The sequence below is a fragment of the Bos grunniens genome, chromosome 14 (genome assembly GCF_055505025.1).
Source record: "Bos grunniens cultivar Pamir isolate PY7600 chromosome 14, Bosgru_T2T1.0, whole genome shotgun sequence".
NCBI classification, from domain to species: Eukaryota; Metazoa; Chordata; class Mammalia; order Artiodactyla; family Bovidae; genus Bos; species Bos grunniens.
In genome coordinates, this window is record NC_141178.1 from 67,281,155 (window position 1) to 67,300,730 (window position 19,576).

General features: G+C 40.2%; 1 protein-coding gene across 1 annotated transcript in view; it reads right to left on the minus strand.

Annotated features, from left to right (window-relative positions):
• Positions 1-19,576, minus strand: part of WASHC5 (WASH complex subunit 5) — a 52,921-nt gene that overhangs the window by 20,934 nt on the left and 12,411 nt on the right. Inside the window, exons 8-17 of the mRNA XM_086337181.1 lie at positions 18,506-18,619; positions 16,207-16,378; positions 11,701-11,828; positions 10,064-10,193; positions 6,253-6,365; positions 4,764-4,930; positions 4,612-4,687; positions 3,539-3,649; positions 1,995-2,135; positions 919-999 (exon numbers count right to left, since the gene is read on the minus strand). Of these exons, the coding sequence (XP_086193307.1) occupies positions 919-999; positions 1,995-2,135; positions 3,539-3,649; positions 4,612-4,687; positions 4,764-4,930; positions 6,253-6,365; positions 10,064-10,193; positions 11,701-11,828; positions 16,207-16,378; positions 18,506-18,619 (1,233 nt within the window). The remainder of the gene's footprint in view (positions 1-918; positions 1,000-1,994; positions 2,136-3,538; positions 3,650-4,611; positions 4,688-4,763; positions 4,931-6,252; positions 6,366-10,063; positions 10,194-11,700; positions 11,829-16,206; positions 16,379-18,505; positions 18,620-19,576) is intronic.

The window sequence follows — 19,576 nt, forward strand, 5'->3', positions numbered from 1 at the left end:
TGAGGAGGCAATCTGGCTGTACTGAGACAAATTAAGTACAAATGTGCCCTAAGACTCCGACCCACTCCTGGGCAGGCAGACTTCAGCGCAATTCTTGCACAGGCCTACGTGGGGACATGTTCAGAGATGCTAATCTAGACATTGCTGATGATAACAGGAAGCACAGGTATGAAAATGAGCAGCATCGGTGCCCTGGGGAACAGTTAAGTAAAATGTGGAATTCTCTGCAGCAGTTAGAAGTAACCAACCACCTCACTACAACATAAATAAATCCTGGAAGCAATAACTAGTGAGAAATGTTAGAAAAAGAATGAGGCTTTGGAGCAGAATATGATTTAGAGAAATAAAAAATGTGCACACATAAAATACTACTACTTGCTAAAAATAAGGAGACTTGCATATTTATGGACAGAAATCAAACAGAGTGGGTGCTATAGGGTCTGGGGGTGGGTATCAGGAGAAGAGAAAGAGAAAAATAAGACAGGAGCTGGCATGTACTGGTGATGGCAATGGCCTGTGGTCAGAGGTTACCATTATGATCTCAGCTCTCTGCACCTGGGGTGCAGTACAAAAACATCAAGAGAAAGAAAGGTTGCAGGCAAGGCGGAAAGAGACAGTAAGTGATCAAGTAAGCAAGCTTCTTTGCCTAAGGGAATTGAATTATTGTTTTGTTATTACAAAAATTCAATAAAAATTTTTTTCTTAGTGTTTAGGAATTCCTGGGTGTTACGAAAAATGGGGATAATAAAGCTTTCTCTTTCTTTGTTCATAAGTGACTAAAATGAAAATCATACGCTGCATGTGAAATAGTGAGGGGCATACGATGATGACACTACCCCCACAGGATAAATTCCACAAAAATCCAAATGACAGAGAGGCTTATTATGAAGCCACAGAGACTAGCATTAAGACCATTACCTTGATGATGCCGACTAAAGTTGTCTTCATCATTAAGATGCCTTCAGTAAAAATGGAAATAGCATGAGTAAGCTTGGCAACCTTCAACAAAGAAAAAGAGGTTAATGAAGCACTTCTCATAAAAGACCCATCACTTCTATGGGAAGCTAAAATAATTGGTAATAGTTCTGAAGGGCAAAGCCAAGAGAACAGCATGTAGCTTGAAGGCACCTGCGTGTACATGTCCTGGTCAGAAATGAGGCTCTGTGGTGTTGACCACTGTCAGACCTACCAGGAGACTGAGTCAGATGTTCTATTATTCTCTACCCTTTGATGGATCATTTGCCCTTCTTTGGGCCTCAGTATTTCACACATTAGATGAAAGCAGGACTCAGTGATATAGATGATACCTTCCAAAATCAAAAGGCTCATGGAGACACTGAAAAGGTAATCTCCCTTTTACTGCAGTCCACATTCTTTTCAAACAATGCTGGGAGACACTGAAAAGGTTGACCGAGGCTATATTCTTGAGTTAGAATCAATGTGGAAATTCTGAGCTTGATGATCTCAATGCCTAATGAAACTTCTGGAGTTATGTCAAAGGATGTGAAATTGATGCTGGTTATCACATTTTCAAATTTACTTGATTTTACTTTTCAGGTCTCTAAGTTCAGGAAGAAAGAAAAGCAGAGGCATTTGGGAAGAACTACTTCTGAGACTGCTTAATTGTGGAATGGCCTTAAATATCTGCCTATTTGAAGTGGTTTATGGAGTATGGATTACTTTATTCATGGAATATGGATTATTTTGAACCACTGAGTCATGAACCAAGATGGTTCAAAAGAAAAGTGACCAACTGAGTTCCACTCCCTCTGAGAACATTCAGGCAGGTGAGGCCTTGAATGATACCAGGACATTGTGAAGAATGAAGGTAAGATTGCACTAAAATAACAAAACCTGGTTACCATTGAGAGTGTAGAAAAATAAATCAGAACTGATCCGGGGATCTTGGGGACACGGCAGGTGACACAGAGTTGTGCTACTTCATGGTTTTGGGGGTTAAACATCAAAAGGCAGATGTTAAAGGGACACACCACCTCATATCGTGGGCCGAGCTGAGCATAGTCCCTCAGCTTGTCTTTGTCCAGCCGGGTGGGCACTTCAATGATATCGTGGGTCTGAAGCTTTATGATCTTTAGAAGGGAAGTAAACATGCTTTCTGGAATAATCTGCAACACCTTTAGTGAAAGGGAAAAGAGGAAAAACAAGTGAACCTCCTATTTTCTCTCTCTTAGTTTGACAGATGCTAGGACAACAGTAAAAAGGGTGTCCATTTATTAAGAAAAAAAAAAAAAAGCCCTTCATCTGCAGGAAAGGGCTGGGGGGGCTCTCACAAACATTCTTTTAGTAACTGCTCCCAGGCACAGGGCTACGTTCCTTCAAACACGAACTGCTCACAAGAGATTAAGCTAATTCTCCTAGAAATGCTGTAAAAGATGTATCACTCCCACATTATAAATTTTTCAAAAGCTAAGATTCAGAGATGTTAAGTAACATGGCTGTAGAGCCCTCAGCTAGTACGTGACACAGGACAATTTAAGCCAGGCCTGTGTGGCTCTAAGTCACACCGTAAGTTATTCAAACAAGGACCACAATTCTCCTGAAAACTTTAAGTTCCAATTAGTGACAGTTACCAACTGTGACTTTGAAGAAGCTACCAAGATCTATGTTTCTCAATCTCTACACCTATAAAATGGGGGTTAATACCATCAGCATTTAAAAAATAAGCAAAAGAGACACAGATGTATAGAACAGTCTTTTGGACTCTGTGGGAGAGGGAGGGGGGATGATTTGGGAGAATGGCATTGAAACATGTATAATATCATATAAGAAACGAATCGCTAGTCCAGGTTTGATGCACGATACAGGATGCTTGGGGCTGGTGCACTGGGATGACCCAGAGGGATGGTATGGGGAGGGAGGTGGGAGGGGGTTCAGGATGGGGAACACGTGTGCACCTGTGGCGGATTCATGTTGATGCATGGCAAAACCAATACAATATTGTAAAGTAATTAGCCTCTAATTAAAATAAGTAAATTTAAAATATATATATATTTGACCAAAAAAAAAAAAAAAAAAAGAAAGTAAAAATGTATCTGCACACCCACAGTAACAAATTTATTTTCAGGTATTGACAATTTCAGGAATCAAATTAAGAATTAAGGAAAAGTATATACAACTACTATGTATACAACAGATGAACAAGCATCTACTACAGAGCATGGTCTTGTAATAACCTATATATATGTATAACTGAATCACTTTGCTGCACACTTGAAGCTAATACATCATAAATTAAGTACACGTCAATAAAAAAAAAAAAGGAGTGAGGGAAAGGAATAACAGGTGTACTTTTTCTCAGGGCCCCAAGCACATCATTTGTATTTATTTATTTATTTATTTTTAAATTTTATTTTATTTTTAAACTTTACATAATTGTATTAGTTTTGCCAAATATCAAAATGAATCCGCCACAGGTATACATGTGTTCTCCATCCTGAACCCTCCTCCCTCCCCATACCATCTCAAAATAGCAGTTAGTTTGCCATTAAAATAAGTATCACCTTGATGCATTTCTTACCTTTCTCACATAGGACACCAATTCACCAGAATAATATTGAGACACGCTGAGAAGGTCAGGGCTATTTGCTTGATTAATACGGAGAAGGGGCAGGTCAAGGGCAGAGGCAAGCTGGAAGGAAAATAAGACACCACTGTTTCTCTGTTTCAAAAAGTCCTAGAAATCTCTCTTTCTAGAAGGAGTAACATACAACGAAGCTCCTAGGCTTTGCTCAAAAGACAGCGACAATGACTGATCTTCATCAGTTCAGTTTCTGACAAGGATATAATGTCAAATGACAGGTATCTGCTACGGCAGTGGCTCTCAAGTTGTGGTCGCTGGACCAGCAGCGTCAGAATCACCTGACATCTTGTTAGAGATGCTGATTCTTGAACCCCACATAGGTTTACTTCATCAGAAGGTCCGGGGGTGGGGCCCGACAATCTGGGTTGTGACACATCTTCACAGGTAGTTTCATCAGAAGACATTGAGTAAATTATTTGTTCATTTATCACTAAATGAAATTACCTTGAGAGAAGGGTCAATCCATGCCTGTTTTGTTCACCATTATTACATAACCTTCTTATTTTTTAATTTTATTTCTTGGCTGAACCATGTGGCATGTGAGATCTTAGTTCCTTGACCAGGGATTGAACCCATGTCCCCAGCATTGGAAGCTTGGAGTCTTAATCACTGAATCACCAAGGAAGTCCCCTTCCCTAATCTTTAGAGGACATCCTAGAATATAGCAGAAGCTCATCAAGAATTTTTTTAAGTGAATAAGTAAAAGGATTTTATTCATGTCTAGGGAATAAAGAATGTACATTTTTAGTATCTTGGTAAAACCTATAAAAAATCAATTTCTTCATTAAAAACAATTTTTGTAAGACATCCCAACATCTATTTTGAATTTAAACTTTATTTCTCACATCTTTTGCCAACTACACTGTCATGAAAAATTTGCTAAAAGTTTTCAGTCTATAAAAATACTTAAAATTGTCCAACTTTCTAAAAGGATGAGATCCTGGACTGAATTAATGAATGAGATAAAAATGAAGGTTACTGCAAATGTGATCTTACTGTTACTTGCTTACCTTGAGGAATGTAGCTCTGAGTTTAGTGACCATGGATGGGTTCACCCTTATGCTCTCCTGCATGATAGACGTGAAGCTGCAAACAGACATCAGTGTAAGATGATGTTCACAGTGGCTGCCACCAAGGACTAATGTCAGGTTGTCCATATTACCTGTCAATTAACTGCCAAGCAAAAGAAAGGTCCCCAATGATCTGCATTGTGATCAGGACCTCCTCTTTGATGTTAATGGTTCGGATCATTTGGTGGAGAAACTTGCGAGTATCAGCAAGAAACTGACACACTTGCAGATTCGATTCGAGCTGGTGAAATTCTTGAACCTGGGGCACATAAACACACTGGATTTTAAAATTCTGAATGGCCTGTGTGGTGTTCATTTTTCTTTGAAAACACTTCAAATAAAGCACACTACTTAACTAACATTCTTGGCAAAATTTTAATTTCAAAATATAATTTCAGAAATGTACAAGCCAAGTCAGAAAACAATGCATATATTTCTAGAATTAGAAAATGTTCCACTATTTCTTATTCCATACATATATAACATAATAAGCAAATACTCCCATTTTCCATTTCAATATCAATAAACATATATTGGAAAATTCTAATTCCACAGATTTGCTGGCTTGCTAAAAAACAAAATAAGTCATGCCACAACCAAGGAGTGGGCACATGTACATTTTTAAGTTCTTCTGATGAACTCTTTAACAAATAATGATTCCATAGTGTTCTGACATTTTAAAGTATATAATTCAATGGGCATGGGCTACATGCCAAAATAAATAATGCAAAAGAGAAAAAGCACCCCAGATTTATAACATTGTTTATAGTTGTACTATTGACTAGAAAATCCAAATACAACCAAAAAAGAAACAGCACAAGTGAGCAATTGTTTCGGAATGGTTATGGAAACTGGCATGCTAACAATGGAGCATTATACTGTGCTGCCATAATAGTGGCCATCCTAAAACCCTTGCAAAAATAAGAAAAAGCTTATAAGAAAAGGATTAATGCATACATATCAATTGGACAGGGTTCCAGGTGAGGATGGTTGATTTTTGTTTTTAGATAATAGAGTGTATGCTTATTGTTTTGATGCTTTTGTTTATTTTCCTGGTTAAACATACAAGTTTTAAGAGTGTGGAGGTAAGATGCTCTTTTGAGAATCATTTTTCAGTAGATAAAAAACAAACTTTTCTTTTCCAGGAAAGAAAACACATTATTTTTAAGCATATGATCATTATACAACTATTTTTATTTTTGTGTATCTTTTTCTAGGTTTTCCCCCAAGGCATACATTTTTTACAAACCTAAAAATGGTGCATATAATGGAAATTTGCTTTTGCTTTTACCTCCTTATCATAGTTTTCCCAATGTCTCTATATTGTCTTCATGATTAGTTTTTTAAGATTACATGCATGTTTCTGCAAGTTGAAATATCATAAATTTCACTACCATTCTCTTTATTATTATCATTTAGTTATTTTCCCAATTTTAGGGCACTGTATACAACAGTGAACATATTCACTTACACTGCTTTTACTTCTGATGAAACAGTCTCTTAAATATGTTTCCAGGACTGTTGCGTAGGTCAAAAGTATGGTTCACGATCCAAGAACTGTCATTTAAAGACTTTCCTTACCTCTTCCAAAGCCTGTATTAGCTGCACAGTTTTTCTGCCCGCAGCAGTAGAATCATCATAATTTAGTGATAATATTTGTTTTGAAATCTCTCTGAACCAAGCTTGAAGATTTTCTATTAATATAGAAACAAGAAAAGACTACTGAAATCCCAGAACAACTGTAGCAGTGGCTATGACTTTAATCATCTTTCGCAAGTCCAGTTCTTACAAAGCTTTTACTATGTATCTATCAATTGTTCTCAGGAATTCTCCAAATTGTAACAACAAAAATGCCTGAGGCATGTGACCTAGTAAAAGTGATGAAACTTTGTACACAAAGAGTTTATAACACCTGGCAGAAAGGGTACATGTAAACTGATGTGTGCAAAGATGGCAGGGGGGGAGGGGAGGAGTCGGGGAGGAACTGCAGATTTTCACAGAGCTGGGACGATGGGTGAGGGTCTGCAGGGGCAGAGCGGGGAGAGGGATTAACTGTCCCTAGATGAGGAGACGGATACAGCAGAAACTTTGGGGCGAAAGGGCAATGGCACACTTCAGAGGGCAAAGTGGGACCAACGTGTAAGAGAGTGACGTGTGAGCAGTGAGCTGTGGGGAGTCTGAATGGATTAGGGGGTGCCATCTGCACTCACAAACCAGTTGGCATTTCTAAAGGCAGAGATGGTGAGTACTGTTAACATGCTCTGAGACCCTCAGTGTATCAGGGAAGGGTTTAAGCTTCATTTCATCTTACCTTCACAAAAATCTACGGAGTGGAATTAAAAGCCGTTTCTCAGATAAGAATGCTGATACCTGGAGATACTAAGAGCCTCTGTGGCTTAGTCACTTAATGGAGGAGCCAGGGTATGCAAACTGTTCAGAGTCAAAGCCTTTGCTCTTCTCACATCACCAAGTTAAAAAAGCTAAAGGTTTTTTTGTGTGTCATCAATGGGATAATTTTACTTTAATAAAAGCACTTAAAAGCTTATAATCTAAGTTATTTTAAGAACTGATATCTGGGTTCCCTGGTTGCTCAGTGGTTAAGGATCCACCTGCCAATTCTAGAGACGTGGGTTTGACCCTTGATCCGGGAAGATCCCCACATACTGAGCAGCTAAGCCCATACACCACAGCTACTAGAGAGTAGCCTCCACTCGCCAAACTGGAGAAAAGCCTGTGCAGCAACAAAGACCCAGCATAGTCAAAAATAAGCAAATAAAAGTATTATAAAAAAAAAAAGAATTGACATAGGGTGGGAGGGAGGTCACCGAGGGAGGGGATATAGGGACACATATAGCCGATTCACTTTGTTGTATAGCATAAACTAACACAACATTGTAAAGAAATTACAGTCTAATAAAAAAAAAAACTGACATGAAGAAAACTAGTTGCAATTTTAAACTTTTTTTTTTTGTAGGACCAAAGGACAGCTATGCTATAGAAGAAAGTACAAAGAATTTGGAGTCTGAGGTGATGGTTGAGATCTAGGCTTTATACCTTTGTTACTTTTGGCTGGTGATTACTTTTTAAAGCTTTGGTCTCTGTATATATAAAATAAGGATAAAGATGCTTATCTCACAGGGTTGTAAGGATCAAACAAGAAATATTTGTGAAAGTACTTTCTAAGCTGAAATATGCTATACAGCCAGAAAAAATACAGTATATTGTTTTGAATGATCTTTGGAACAATGCTTATATTTGTAAGAACCTGCAGCCATGAAATTAAAAGACGCTTACTCCTTGGAAGGAAAGTTATGACCAACCTAGATAGCATATTCAAAAGCAGAGACGTTACTTTGCCAACAAAGGTCCATCTAGTCAAGGCTATGGTTTTTCCAGTGGTCATGTATAGATGTGAGAGTTGGACTGTGAAGAAAGCTGAGCACCGAAGAATTGATGCTTTTGAACTGTGGTGTTGGAGAAGACTCTTGAGAGTCCCTTGGACTGCAAGGAGATCCAGCCAGTCCATCCTAAAGATCAGTCCTGGGTGTTCTTTGGAAGGACTGATGCTAAAGCTGAAACTCCAATACTTTGGGTACCTCATGCGAAGAGTTGACTCATTGGAAAAGACTCTGATGCTGGGAGGGATTGGGGACAGGAGGAGAAGGGGACGCCAGAGGATGAGATGGCTGGATGGCATCACTGACTCAATGGACATGAGTTTGAGTGAACTCCGGGAGTTGGTGATGGACAGGGAGGCCTGGCGTGCTGCGATTCATGGAGTCGCAGAGTTGGACATGACTGAACTGAACTGAATTTAAAAGAGACTAGAATAGAGATAAATGTGCCTGATTTTAGACAACTTATCTGGTTAGATTGGTACCGGAGGTTCTTTGTTTTAAGATACAATATGGTGATCTGTGAAACCTGTTGCCAATATATATCATATCATCAAAAACTGGTCAACTTTTTTCAATAGGAGGGAATAACTTTCATGATCTTCTCAGAAGGCTACTTCTCCCAAGAAAATTAATAACCACTAACACAGATGAGATCCAAGAGTCTTGTGTTCCAATCCTGATTGGTTTTCTTCACTGACACACCTGCCATCTAGTGGCACAAGAGGGGACCTGCAGACTGCTTTGAAACAACCCGTGCGTGTGTGAATTCAGTTGCTGAATCTTCATGACCCCATGGACTGTAGCCTGCTAGGCTCCTCTGTCCATAAAGTTTTTCAGGGAAGAATACTGGAGTCAGTTGCCATTTCCTGCTCCTTGGGATCTTCCTGACCCGGGATCAAAGCCAGGTCTCCTGCACTGCAGGCAGATTCTTTACTATCTGAGTTACCAGGGAAGCTTCAGTAGGAATAATAATATAATTTGGAAATATATTTTGGATCGACCATTCAGCATCAAATAAATCAACAAGAGCCAAATACAGTAATCCCAAGTTTATACTGACTATGAATAGCAGAGTTACATTTTTTAATAAAAATCTATACTATTAACCAATTCTACTGTATAATTAACTTTATCAGAAATAAATTTGACAGTTAAAACAAATATCAAGCCTCAGAAAAAATAGTTTAATTTGTCACCTTAAAACTCAGAATGGTTCTTTCAGGGGCAATTTGAAAGGATCCTATCTATACAAAAGTTTGAAGTGATACCACAATATTCCTATAGGTATAATTTCCTAAAAAAGCAAGATCAAAATTGTCAAAGTTAAACCTAAGCTGTGGCTATGTTGGGCTTCTCAGGTGGCACAATGGTAAAGAACCCACCTGCCAATGCAGGAGACAGGTTCAATCCCTGAGTCAGGAAGATCCCCTGGAGTAGGAAATGGCAACCCATTCCAGTATTCTTTCCTGGAAAATCCCATGGACCGAGGAGCCTGGCAGGCTACAGTCCCTGGGGCTGCAAAGACAGTCTGCAGGTCCCCTCTGTGCCACTAGATGGCAGGTGTGTCAGTGAAGAAGCAGCAAACAGGACTGGCACACAAGACTCCTAGGTATCATCTATTTAGTGGTATTAATATTCTTGGGAGAAGTATCCTTCTGAGAGGATGATGAAAGTTATTACCTCCCCCAATGCACATAAACTGACACACTAAAGGCACTAGCTTTGGATACTGTGGTGGTAGGTGGAGGATTATGACTTTAAGCCCCAATTTAGCCCCCAATTTCTTATTTCATATGTAAGAAACCTGAAGTTGAGAGAGCATATGAGATTTCCCAAGGGAGCACAAGGCTAGGGCAGCCAAAACTAAACTTCCAATCTTCATCAGCAATACCCCAGCACACAGTAACAACACAATAATGACTTTTTACTCTGCTGGTTTCTAATAAACTGTGTACACATTTCAAAAACACTGATGTTTCCTCTCCAGCAATTACCATTTTTCTCCACTCTGGTTAGGGGTTTGACTCCTGAAAAGACATCAGCAAGCTCCGTCATCCGCTCTGAGCCCTCCTTCTTATGATGCTCCCATTTGGCTTGCTTTTCTGAAAGCATTTGCTTGAACATCTGTTGAAGAGACAGACGAGATTTACTGATTTTAAGAGAAAATCCAGCTTAGGCAGTTTACTAAGAAAGCCTGAGTCAAACCCAGTTTATTATAAAAATAGGTACCTAAAATCAACATCATTCTGATGCCATCTCTTAAGCATCACTACTTTATACAAACTGGGGGGTAAAAAAGCTAGACCATCTCTCAGATGGTGGCTCTCAGACTAATTAAGGCAAAGTGAGTGTTGGTTCTGAATGAGCTTCAAGGTCTGCGGCTAGTTCCAGAGGCCATCTGATCCAAACTCCCAAAGTTTCTGTACAACCTGGACACCCCCAGGTGTCTGCCATTCTTATCATGCCCATGTGCTATGCTTAGTCACTCAGTCATGTCTAACTGTTTGCAATCCCATGGACTGTAGCCCATCAGGGCCCTCTGATTCTCCAGGTAAGAATACTTGAGTGCACTGCCATGCCCTCCTCCAGGGGATCTTCATAATCCAGGGATCGAACCCAGGTCTCCTGTATTGCAGGCAGATTCTTTACCATCTGAGCCACCAAGGAAACCCAATTATGCCATGGAGCCTTTTTAAGGAGTAAAACCAGCACAGAATTTCCTTTTGTGAACTCAAATCCCTTAAAGTCCTTAGGTCAAGTTTGTTTAAATGCAAACTACCACCTTATTTAGGCCTTTCCACGACTTCACTTTCCCTTTTCACTTTCATGCATTGGAGAAGGAAATGGCTACTCACTCCAGTATTCTTGCCTGGAGAATCCCAGGGACGGCAGAGCCTGGTGGGCTGCCGTCTATGGGGTCGCACAGAGTTGGACACGACTGAAGCGACTTAGCAGCAGCAGCAGCAATAGGTTTTCATGGCTTTTAAGATGAAGACGACTATCCTGCAACACCCAGCACAGGCTGGCTCCTGTCCACCTGTCAACCTCGCTTCCTAATACCTTTCTGTTGTATTCTCTCCCCTCCAGCCAGCTGATCTTTCAGGCCTGAACTGGCCAGGCTCTTCCCTACCTGAGAGGACTGAGAAGAGTCTGTCTTCCCTGTGCAATGGTCTCCATAATGCTCCCCATCTCTGTCTTAGCTAACTCTGGCAGGTCCCTTTCTCAGCATCTTTCAAAAGCTCCTGCTGCCCTTCTCAGGGAAGTCATGAAAGCTAGGACAGGATCCTTTCTTTTAGGTGGAGAACTATGTTCCTCTCCTTTAGAGCATACACCTCAGCTTTTATTTACATTTTCATTTGTGTAATTCTCTGTTTACTATCCACATTCCTCATTAGACCATAACCTCCAGAACTGGGGCATTTTTTCACCATCACTGTATCCCTAAATAACAGTAGAGACTAAATGCCTGTTAAATGTGTAATACCATCCTTTGAATATAAGAATTATCTCAGACAGCTAGAATCTTTAGCTTGAATCAAAGACACGGCTACAAAATCCTAATTTCTAAAAAAAAAAAAAAAATTTAAGCATTAAGAAAAGATTTTGGTGGTTACTTATTCAGTATTTTTACCTCTTTGAGTATAAACTCAAATTGTGCAGTATCCAACAGCAATTGAAAGAGGATCTTGGGATTGTACCTCAAGTCTGTTAGAATCTGGTCCTTGATTTGACGAAGGCGTTTGTTGTTTGGGTCACAGGCTAGACATAGGGAGAAAAGAGTTTCCAATTTACTAAATGTGTAGAAAATACCTATAATAAGTAAGATGGATTCCAAAATACTTTCATTTCCCTTATTTTAAGCATTTAAAAAGTAATAAGCAAAATGCGTATCAATGATGGATGGTAAAATAAATTATATTACATCTACGCTAGATGAAGTACAATTGAACTGCTAAATATAACATTGAATCTGACACAGAATGTCACCGTGATATACTGTTGAATGAAAAAAAGCAAAGTGAGAATAGGGTTTCCAAATTTTGTAAGTATCCTGTGGTTGGTTTATTATCGACTGTCCATGGGTCAGTGCCTTTGGCACTAATGATAGGTTGAACTTTTTGGCACTATTTCCTAAGTAGGTAGCCTCCTTGTGTCCTGTCTGTTTGAAGTTGCTTTGTGTTGGGCACTGATCTCTGCCATTCAGCTATGGACAAGTGTGCAGAAAGGATTTAACACAGCAGGCCTGAGACCGCCATCTTCAAAAAGGCCTGTTTGCAAGGTTGGCTCTTGGCTGGCATTTGGGAATTTGGATTTTGGAAGGGTTCCCACTATTCTGAGAACTGATAAGAATGGTCCACCATGCTTTAACTCTTTGTAAAAACAATGTGCTTTATGATGTGCACCTGCTTTCCTTCCGGGAGTCTGGAATGCTGGTACCTGCCAGGTAGAGGCTGTCTTAATGAGCGCCCCCTGCCCCCAACAAAAACCATGGACACACAGTTTCTAATGGGCTCCCCTGGTTGACATTTTACACATGCTGTCATGACTCATTGCGAGGGGGACTAAATGGACCCTGTGTGACCCCACTTGGAGAGAACTCTTAAAAGCTGTGCCTCGTTTCCTCTAGACTTCACCCAGGCACCTCTGTCCTGTGCCGATTGTGCTATCTTTCTGCTGTTGCAAATCATGGCCATAAGTACATACGCTGGGCCTAGTAAAGCATGGAGCTTGGGATGTCCTTGGGGACCACTGACACAAGGGGAGCAGGGTCACCACACAAAGCTGTGGCACTTCCAAACCAGAAGAACCAGGCCTGACACCATCCTCATGCTCTTTGTAAAGGCATGACTGATGCTCAGAGCTTTCTGGATTATCCACCACCTAGACCTGGAGAGTGTATGGCTACTAGGCTAAGGTCACAAAATTAGGCAGTGATTGACCCAGGCATAAGTCACCAGATGTTTTGATTTCCTGGTCAGTGTATCAGTTGCCAAGATAAATCATTTCAAATAAAAAACATGTTAAAAAATATATAGAATAAAAAATAATGGTATTTGCTGAAACTGATTTATGGGGTCAATTATTTATGCAAGAAAGAAAAAGAAAAAATAGAATAGGGCAAAATATTTACACGTAAAAGCTACTCAGACTGCAAATAAAGTCAAAATAAAAGTCTTTAAGACAATAAACATTGTCAGAAAGTTCATAGCCATGAAGGTACCAGGTCCCTCACAGTTGTTCTAGTATCACCGTGCTTTTCAGGCTTTCTGAGCCCTCCCACCAGCATCTCAGGATGTCTGGCATGTACAGAATGACCACGCTTTACAAGCACGTATCACAGGTGTTTTTGCTGCTTCAGTTATGGTGAAGCTTGAGCAAGGTTATTTTATATATTGATTTCCAAGTTACTCCATCAGGAAGAGACTCATGACAACCTGGAGAAGGGCTCAGTTTTCAGGGGAAACTGCAGAGTTCTGATTTACCAAGCATTCTCCAGAAGTCCCTAGGAAGAAATATATTGGAACTGATGACATTGATCACACAGAAAGCATTTTTCAGCTTCAGGTTTGCCTACCTTAAAAAACAAAAACAGAATAGGAAAAAAAAAAAAAACAAAAACCAACCCAACCTGTAAGGAGTTCCATTTGTTTGTTTTTCCATTTGTTTTTATATTAATTCTAATTCAACACAAAATCTGAGATTAATTTCCTTTCATTTTTGGAAGGGAATATCACTGCGCATTAACAATTAGCTCCAGTGGGTTAACAGGAGGGAATATGAGAAATACGTCTTCCTTTCTGCACACCATGACCAAAACAGCATAAAAGCTAAAGAAGCAGTTACTTCTCCCACATATGACTCACAACCAGATAGGCAAATCATTTGTTTCTGGTAAATTCTGACCTTGTGCAATCAGATCAGACAATTGCCAGCTCAGAAATGGAAAACAGATGTGGCTGAAGATAAAAGTATAGAACTCTGGCAAGCTGAGCTGGTCCCTGGCAGGGGCACAAATCCAGGAGACCACTGGCTTCCAGAACACAGGCACGGCTATTAGGCACAGTCATCCAGAAGACAAAGAGGAGGCTGAGTCACTAGAAACCCACAGTTGGCTTTATGATGGGATAAAGTAAGGGCTTGAGTTGTTTACATGCTTCTGAATGTAAGATTTATGGTAAAGAAGATTATAAGCTGAGTCAATGTAGTAAAATTCTCAAATTAGGACTGGATTTTAAGTAAAACATAAACTTGACTACTTAAAGATTAGTCCATGAGATGATTAAAAACTTTGGCCCTGATATTCATGCTGTGATTAAACAGTAAATGGAGAGAGGTCTAGGCCAAGAAGCAAAATGATAAAAACAAAAATAAAACTGGAAAGCAGCATTCATGTGAAGGATTTAAGAAGCTGGTCATTTCTAGTGTGAAGAGGCAAGGCTGAGGAGAAACTCCCCATGTTTTCAAAGAGCCGAAGGATGAGGAAGTCCACCTGCTAGTCTCACTGCTGACCACTCACAGGAAGCAGAGACAGGTGGCAGCTAGAGGCAGTGTCAAGGGCATCTTGCCCAGAGGGGTTGGGAGACGGATCTACCGTGTTACCCAGGGAGGATGCAGGATTATCTGGTGTGGATAGTTTTGTTTTTTTTTTGAGAGACAATCTCACCTGAAAAAAACCAGGAGATATTGAAAGTAGGACTCGGGTAGATGCTCTACAAAAATCTGTTGTGTGAAAAATAAAAATGAGAGCCTTGGCTTTCTAGGACTGCTGAATGACATCACTCTTAGGCGAAGGAGTGTGCAACTCCGGATGAGGGAACTCATTAGTAATTAATATTGATCAAGCATTTATTAATACTAAGTATAAGGAACTGTGTCGGCCCTGAATAAGCTCAGGTGTTGGTCCAACCCAAGTAGGACCAGTAAACCAGCGGTTTCAAAGTCGTGGGCTTAAGGACTCTGTGGAAGTGTTTTACATGATCCATGGAACTCCCTTGACAGACAAAAGGGTATCAAACAGGGCTAACCATGACCCAGAAAAAGTTAAAATCTCATCTATCTTAATTAAGCACCCTGATCTAGCCAGTTCCTCAGCAAAGTGGGCCCGCATTTTTCTGCCCTTCCTTCTGTCCTTTCTTTGGTCATTTCTCCAGTCTAGAATTTTTTCTGCTTTTTACTGTTAAATCATACCAAGGGCTGGTCAGCTCCTGCCTTCCGTGAAGAGCCTTCCTCCACTCTTCTACCCCAAGCAATGTTTCTCTCCTGTTCTGGATTCTGGACTCAAATGCCACTGTCTGTTTTACACATCTGGCTCTTAGGTGCTGGCCTGGCCCTTGTATCTGCTTCTTATTGCTGCTGTAACAAATTACCACAAATTTAGTGGCTTAACATGATACAAATTTATTCTCTTATAGTCCAGAGGTGAGAAATCTGACTGGCCTTCACCGGGCTAAAATCAAGGCATCAGGGGGACTGTGTGCTTTCTGGAGGCTCCATGGGGGAAACTGTTTCCTGGTCTTTTTCAGAATCTAGAAGCTGCCTGTACTCCTTGGCTTGTAGCCCTTTCCATCTTGAAAGCCAGCAGGGACCTTCTGAGTCTCTTTCATGATGCCACCTGTCTAGTTCTGACTCTTCTGCTTCCCTCTTCCCAATTTAAGGATACTTGTAATTATGCTGGGCCCACTGGGATAATCTCTTTACTTGAAGGTCAGCTGATTATAGAAACATCAATTCCATCTGCAACTTGAATCTACTTTGCCCTGTAATATAACATGCCCGCAGGGTCCAGGGACTTGGCCATGGACATCTTTGGAAGGATGAGGTGGGAAGGCTTTATTCTACCTGTATCCACAGCTAAACTTTTTCATGGGTAGACATCTGATCTTCCCAGTCTGACCAGTGACGAGCTCCTCGAACCTGGGAGGTAGGTGTCCTCATACTCATAAACACCTAACAGGACTTGGCACAAGGGCTGTTCAGGTGGGCCACTGCTTTGACCAAATTGACACAAAAGTGACCATTTTACAAAAGCAACTTGATTCTCATTCAAGAGCTAAACCACTTGGCATCACGCGGCAGATCAGGGTTTGGCACGCCTATATACCAAGCGACACACATGGTCACGCCTTTTGTGTATTACCAGAGTCTGCTGTATGAAGCATCAGCCATCGGATGGCGACGTTGCCATCCCTCAGGCAGTTGAGAAGCCTCGGGATGTTGTCCAGAACCAGCTCCTCCCTCAAGTAACCTTCTTTCAGGAACTGCTGCACTTGTGCGTGCACCCTTTCGCTGACAGTAGCGTATCTGCTTGCCTGCGAAAAGGAAAAGAAAACTTGAATAACATTTCAAAGAAAGAATCACCTTGAAAGTGAATTATATTCAAATGAATCCCTGGATAAATAATAATATTTCTATATGAGACAAATAACATACAGGCTCCAAAATCACTGCAGATGGTGACTGCAGCCATGAAATTAAAAGGCACTTGCTCCTTGGAAGAAAAGCTATGACCAACCTAGACAGTGTATTAAAAAGCAGAGACATCATTTTGCCAACAAAGGTCTGTCTAGTTAAAGCTATGGTTTTTCCAGTAGTCATATATGGATGTGAGAGTTGGACCATAAAGAAGGCTGAGCGCCAAAGAATTGATACTTCTGAACTGTGGTATTGGAGAAGACCCTTGAGAGTCCCGTGGACAGCAAGGAGATCAAACCAATCAATCCTACAGGAAATCAATCCTGAATATTCATTCGAAGGACTGATGCTGAAAATGAAGCTCCAATACTTTAACCACCTGATGCAAAGAGTTGACTCATTAGAAAAGACCCTGATGCTGGGAAAGATTGAAGGCAAGAGAAGGGCATGACAAAGGACGAGATGATTGGATGGCATCACTGACTCAATGGACATGAGTCTGAGCAAGCTCTGGTGATAGTGAAGGACAGGGAAGCCTGGTGTGCTGCAGTCCATGGGGTCACAAAGAGTTGGACACGACTGAGCGACTGAACAACAACAACAAAGGCAAGTGGTTTATTGAACATCTGGGGTTTCTTTCTTCTTTATTTTTTCAAAATTTGTTTTTATTTGGCTGCACTGGGTCTTATTTATGGCATGCTCTGGTGTGGGGCAAGCAGGACCTAATTCCAAGACCAGACCTCCGATATTGGGAGCCACCAGGACCACCAGGAAAGTCCCTACTGGACATTTTTGAAAAAAGCCCTGGACTTAGAATTGAGAGGCAAACATCTAGAAATACTGGTGTGACTTTGGATTTAACCTCTGAGTATTGGCTTCTTCAAATGTAAATTGGAAAACTGGAGCATTTTTTTCTTGGCATTGCTTCTCTTAACTTGGATGTAAAGAGACACAAAGGCACTAGCTAAATTGCTTGTTCTACCTATTATTATTGACAAAGGAGTTAGAGCAGAGCAGAAACACTCAAAAGATGAATCTGTACACACAAGAGCTTAATGAAATACACCTCAGCGCATCAAAATTGACCGGCCTTATGTGGAAATCTGGTCACTCTGCTTTCCTAAAGCAAGAGTTGAATGGCAAACACCATCAACCTAGTCAGGTTAGTTTAAAATAAGCACAAGATGCGTCATTAGAAGCCTCTTAAGAAATCGCAATGTCACGGGTGAGAAGATGTGATTTTGGAAAGGATTTTTAGTCATGAAAAATTAATGCTCTGAGGCCGGAAAGCATGGAAGCACCACTTTCTCTAATATATTTCTGGGAAATATGCCAAAATTGAAATTATTTTGTGCATTATTTATGGAATTCGATTTGTCTGAATAAAACATGCTGAAGTTCCTTGAGTCAGTGTCATTCTACCCACACTTGGAAACTCAAAAACTCAGACAGCGAGGTTGAGGAAGACCATCACTGTTGAGAAGTATCAAGTATGTGCCCCAAGAAAAAGATTTTGATTCTTCTGTTTACTTAGGTATTTCCTTCTGCCTTGGTTCTCATCAGAGAGACAGAATGTAGCCATTTCAAATTTAAGGAGATAACTGTCTTTATTTTGGTCTTGGTGCTTCACACACCAGAATGATGAGTGTAAATTACAGTGAAAGGGTTGACTGTCTACGTCCAGTTACCATGTTCAACACTCAATCCTACTGATGAAAACATTAAAATTCTAGCTTCTCAGGAAGGGAGCTCCGTCCACGAGGACAGTCTTTAAGAAGAGTAAATGTAGTCACCTCAGGGTGTTGAATTTTCCTTAGAAGCCAACTCCCATTTATACAGCTCATAAAGTTAAAAATCTATAATTATCTGTTACTTCAATGTTCAAAATTCCGCTTTCATTAATCATTGCACTAAAATGTCTATGCAGGCATCTTCCAAATCGCTTGGGAAATCTACTTAGCTCATTTCCCACCCCATTACATCAAGCATGTAGTTGAGAACCCTCCTGATTAATCAGAACCTACCTGTTCTCTGACATTTGAAAGGTCCAGGGTGTTGTTTAAAGCAGTTTTTGCAGCTTTGTAAGGTTCCCAAGCATCTGCTAGATTAACCGTGATCCCCATGTAAATACTAATTACCTGAAAGAGGAGACCTTTATTCAGTATTTGTTAAACACCTACTCATTCCAAGGCAAGGGGCTGGGAAAATACAAAGTTATAGGAGACATCACCCACTCTTTCAAGTTTAAATGCCATTCCAGTGAAAAACCAAGACTTTTCAAATATACAGGGAAGTGATTTTACTTCTGAGTGCTTGGAAACAAGAGTGACTATTACATGCCGCTATTCATGGAAAAACAACGAAAACAAGGTTTTCTTTTCCAACTGCTGGTTTGTAAGATTCCTAGATGAAGAAAAATGAAAAGGGAGGGAAAAGCAGAGACTCTGACCAGAGTAGTGGTTTTCCCAATTATTTTCATCTCACCTTTATACTCTCATTAATCAAACTAAACTTGTCTCAGAAATTTTTGTGAGAAGAGTGGCATTATGTTTCACATTTCTTTTAAAAATTATATACAACCCCTCTTTATCTCTATTAATATTTTTCTTTAAAATTCTTTGCAGTATAGTATTAATCTTTTTGGCTTTTTATGGGCATATTTTTAAAAATTGCTTTATTTTCAGTGTGCCAGGGTGTCTTATCAGGAATGTATCTTGTAAATATCATGTAATTGGACTTTGACCTTCTTTAATGCTAAAAGTGTTTCTCAGTATAGTATCACAGTCAGAACTTCTTTGTTAAAACTTAGGCAAATGAAGCCAGACTCTCTCAAAAGTTTTCCTCTTGGCTACTCATCTCCCAGCTCATGGGTATGATTCATTTGTGGACAGGAAGCATCATCTTCTAATTGTAGGCTGTTCTTCTCGACAGTAAAGCTCCTCAGTCAGGTCCCTCATTACAGACAGCCTGTGGCTCAATAGTTGGTAAGGAGTGAAATAAAATCTGGGCCCTGAAAATGTGATCCAACTCACTATGCTTTGTTCAAACCTTTATGTGCAAAGAAAATGTTTCATACATATTAAGTACACTGTCAG